General features: G+C 47.4%; 1 protein-coding gene across 1 annotated transcript in view; it reads right to left on the bottom strand.

The window, feature by feature from the left end:
• Positions 1–2221: 2221 nt before the first annotated feature.
• Positions 2222–3884, bottom strand: part of PPARD (peroxisome proliferator-activated receptor delta) — a 110751-nt gene continuing 109088 nt past the window's right edge. The window contains exons 17-18 of the mRNA XM_010848725.1: positions 2601–2736; positions 2222–2356 (exon numbers count right to left, since the gene is read on the bottom strand). Of these exons, the coding sequence (XP_010847027.1) occupies positions 2222–2356; positions 2601–2736 (271 nt within the window). The remainder of the gene's footprint in view (positions 2357–2600; positions 2737–3884) is intronic.

The raw sequence follows: 3884 nt of genomic DNA, 5'->3' as shown, positions 1-3884 counted from the left end.
AGCAGGGAAGGGGGCAAAGGCCGACTGCCGGTCAGCTGATGGGGCGGGGCCAGAGTTGGGGCGGGGCTACAGGGAAACAGGCTTGTAGGCGGGGTCATGCAAGAGAGTGGGTGGGACAGGGCTTGATGGAGGAGCGGGTCCTTACCTTCCTTCAGGTAAGCGATGAGGGCGGAGGTACAGAACAGATATCAGGGTTAGTTGTATTCAATACTTCTGAATCCAGACCTGTTTAATTTAAACTGACGCCCATGTTGCTTGTAGATCTTGGGCTTTGGCATAGGATTTGATCATAAAACACCGTAACGTCACCTCTTCCACAGGCCATCAGCTGCTATCATTTGAGTTTCAGCCATCTCCAGAAATATTTGATGTATAAGTACACCAGAGAATGGGAGTTGCAGTAAAATCCAATGTTATCTATATAGCAAAAAGTCTAGCTACTGTAATCTTCCTCTCAGAGATCAAGAAGTGTCCTTGCTGTGGTTGTTTATAAAGGACCAAGAGAGCCTCCATTTCCCAGTGTTTCAGCTTAGGGAAATCTGCTGGAGGAGGCAAGTCTTCCCGCGAAGGGAGGGATCATAGCAGAGGATGGAAATAAAGGCAGAGGGGAGAAGAGCCCCACAGGACCCCCATAAAGCCTCCTTTGGGTGCCAGCTTGTATTTCTGTCTTCCCAGCTTCTGCTGCCATGCATACATCCATTCGATCAATAAGCCTTTTACTGATCACCTAGGGCTAAGGATACAGGGAACAAAATAAAGACCCTTGCCCTTTTTGTTGCTGACACTCAAGTGAGGAAACAGACAACTGAATACGTAAACAATAGAATGACTGTTTGTGATAGGAGGGAACAGAGATAGAGTGAGATAGTTTTAAATAGGTGGTCAGGCAAGCTGAATCTAAAGGAGATAAGGAAGGAAGCCAGGTAGAGGTCTATGAGGAGACCATTCTGGGAAGAAGGTTATGGTTAGGCTTTGAGCAGAAGCCTGGCTGGAGCTGAGTGCACCTGCTGGAGAAAAATAGATGAGATTGAAAAGATAACCAGACCAGATTTTGTGAGGCCGTGAGGTCCCAGAGGGAAACTTGTCTTTTACTCTGAATAGTATGGGAAGCCATAGGCATATTTTGAGCTGTATCTGATTTCCATTAGAGTCAGTTTTATAATTTTTTCCAAAATGATTTCAAGGGAGCTATTGGATAGGACTGGACTTCCCAGGTGACTCAGTGGTAAAGAATCCACCTGCCAAGTGTCTGGGCACATCCACTGGAGGAGGAAATGGCAACCTACTCCAGTATTCGTGCCTGGGAAATCCCATAGACAGAGGAGCCTGGAGAGCTACAATGCATGGGATCACAAAGAGCTGGACACGACTGAAGCGACTGAACAATACTGGAAAGGAATAAGGAGGATTTCTTAGATAGTGCCTGCTTTGCAAAGGCCAAAATAGTAGGAAAGAAATTTCTTCTAGGAACCTCTCTCTCAGGCTATCAGTTCTAACTTCATAGGAGATGTTTTTGATCTTCTAATGACGTTGGGGGCAAGGAGTTGGGGAGGCCCTGATAAGTAGTGGGCAGGGCCAAGAATGCTAAACCACCTTCAATGCTTTCCCCACCCTCAACAAACAAAGAAAGCTTTACTTTGTAGTGGCTCTAGCTCGTGCCCTTCAAGGTCTGCATTCTAGCTGATGGGAAGGAGATGAGAGAGAAAAGTTCTTAAAAAGTGTTCTCTAAAAGTGTGGTTCAAGATCCCTGAAGGAATACTCGAGATCCTTTCATGGGATCCCTGACACCACTCTTCTTTGTAGTACTTAATGTTGTTATTTGCCCTTTCTTATCTCATTCTCTTATGGGCATAAAGTGAAGTTTTCCAAAAGCCAATCACAAGTGATACTGCAACAGATTAAGTGCAGAAGCAACCCCTTGGTTGGGATGCAGGCACGCCTGAGGTATAAGCAGACTCTTCAGACACCAGGAGTGATGGTTTAGGTACATTTTATTGGTTTCCTTCAGAATCCTTTTACAAAAGAGCAAAGTTAAAAACCAAGTCCCTGCCAAGACATTGAGAACCCTACCCCCTCGCTTCGTTCCCCAGCTGTGTCACTCCTGCAGTTCATGAGGGTAGAAGGCTTGCTACTTTCGTCCCTTACCAAGCCCCAAAAGGGGAAATACCTACTACCTGGCAACCCCTGCCCCTCGGCCCCATCCCCCACACATTGATCCTGGTTATAGCAGGCACTTGTAAGAACTATTGGGGTCCAGGAGGAGTTCTGAACCCCAGAATGCCACGCCCAGGGCACGGTCCATGAAGAACACTCCGTCTGGCTCGGTGCCCCCTAGGAACACTGGTGTGCCCACCACCTGGGAGTAGAAAAAGAAATAAGTGAAAACCCATCAGCTTCAGCTCTAGTCGTGCCTGGTACCAGAGTCAAGGCTGACACATAGGTTGGGCAGGTTGTACATAGCACAAAAGTACCACATCCACACAGGCACCATCAATGTCATAGATATCATATGTAGGTTTAACATCTATCAGACGTTTATTATAAAGCTTAACTAGCAGCCTTCCCAACCTCCATACCCCTGCTATTACCACCTCACTCACAGAGGCCAGCTGCATACTCTCAGGCCAGAGAGGATCAAAACTCGGGGCCTCATCTGGAAGCTGGTGCAGGTAAATGCAGTCTGATTTGAAAGGGCAGCGGCCATTCCCCCGCATGAAGAACCGGCATTGAATCTGGCTATGAGAGGGCAGAAAGAGAGAAGACCATCACCTTCAAGCCCAGTTGACCCAGGAACAAGGGCCAACTTTTAAGCTGGGTAAGTTGTACATAGCACAAAGATGCCACATCCATGCTGGCACCTCTGGCATCATCCTAAAGGAAATCAATCCTGAATATTCATTGGAAGGACTCATGCTGAAGCTGAAGCTCCAATACTCTGGCCACCTGATGCGAAGAGCCGACTCCTTGGAAAAGACCCTGATGCTGAGAAAGATTGAGGGCAGGAGAAGCAGGCAACAGAGGATGAGATGGTTGGATGGCATCCTCAACTCAATGGACATGAGCTTGAACAAAGCACAGGAGATTGTGAAGGACAGGGAAGGCTGGCGTGCTGCAGTCCATGGGGTCGCAAAGAATCAGACACGACTTAGTGACTGGAGTGAGCGACTGAACAACTAGCATCATAGTGAAGTGTAGATGTTAATGACAGTTATTTCCCAGCAGATGGCAGTAAAGTGTCTTAAGTGGTCAGTTCAGTTCAGTGGCTCAGTTGTGTCTGACTCTTTGCGACACCATGAATCGCAGCACGCCAGGCCTCCTTGTCCCTCACCAACTCCTGGACTTCACTCAGACTCACGTCCATCGAGTCGATGAGGCCATCCAGCTACCTCATCCTGTCATCCCCTTCTTCTCCTGCCCCCAGTCCCTCCCAGCATCAGGGTTTTTTCCAATGAGTCAACTCTTTGCATCAGGTGGCCAAAGTATTGGAGTTTCAGCTTCAGCATCAGTCCTTCCAATGAACACCCAGGACTGATTTCCTTTAGGATGGACTGGTTGGATGTCCCTGCAGTCCAAGGGACTCTCAAGAGTCTTCTCCAACACCACAGTTCAAAAGCATCAATTCTTCAGCACTCAGCTTTCTTCACAGTCCAACTCTTACATCCATACATGACCACTGGAAAAAACATAGCCTTGACTAGATGGACCTTTGTTGGCAAAGTAATGTCTCTGCTTTTTAATATGCCATCTAGATTGGTCAAAACTTTCCTTCCAAGGAGTAAGCGTCTTTTAATTTCATGGCTGCAGTCGCCATCTGCAGTGATTTTGGAGCCCAAAAAAGTAAAGTCTGACACTGTTGCCACTGTTTCCCCATCTATTTCCCTGTC

The sequence above is a fragment of the Bison bison genome, unplaced genomic scaffold, assembly GCF_000754665.1.
Source record: "Bison bison bison isolate TAMUID 2011002044 unplaced genomic scaffold, Bison_UMD1.0 scf7180017864270, whole genome shotgun sequence".
In the NCBI taxonomy this organism is placed as follows: Eukaryota; Metazoa; Chordata; class Mammalia; order Artiodactyla; family Bovidae; genus Bison; species Bison bison.
Note: the sequence above shows the minus strand (reverse complement) of the source record. Positions and strands in the feature narration are given on the sequence as shown.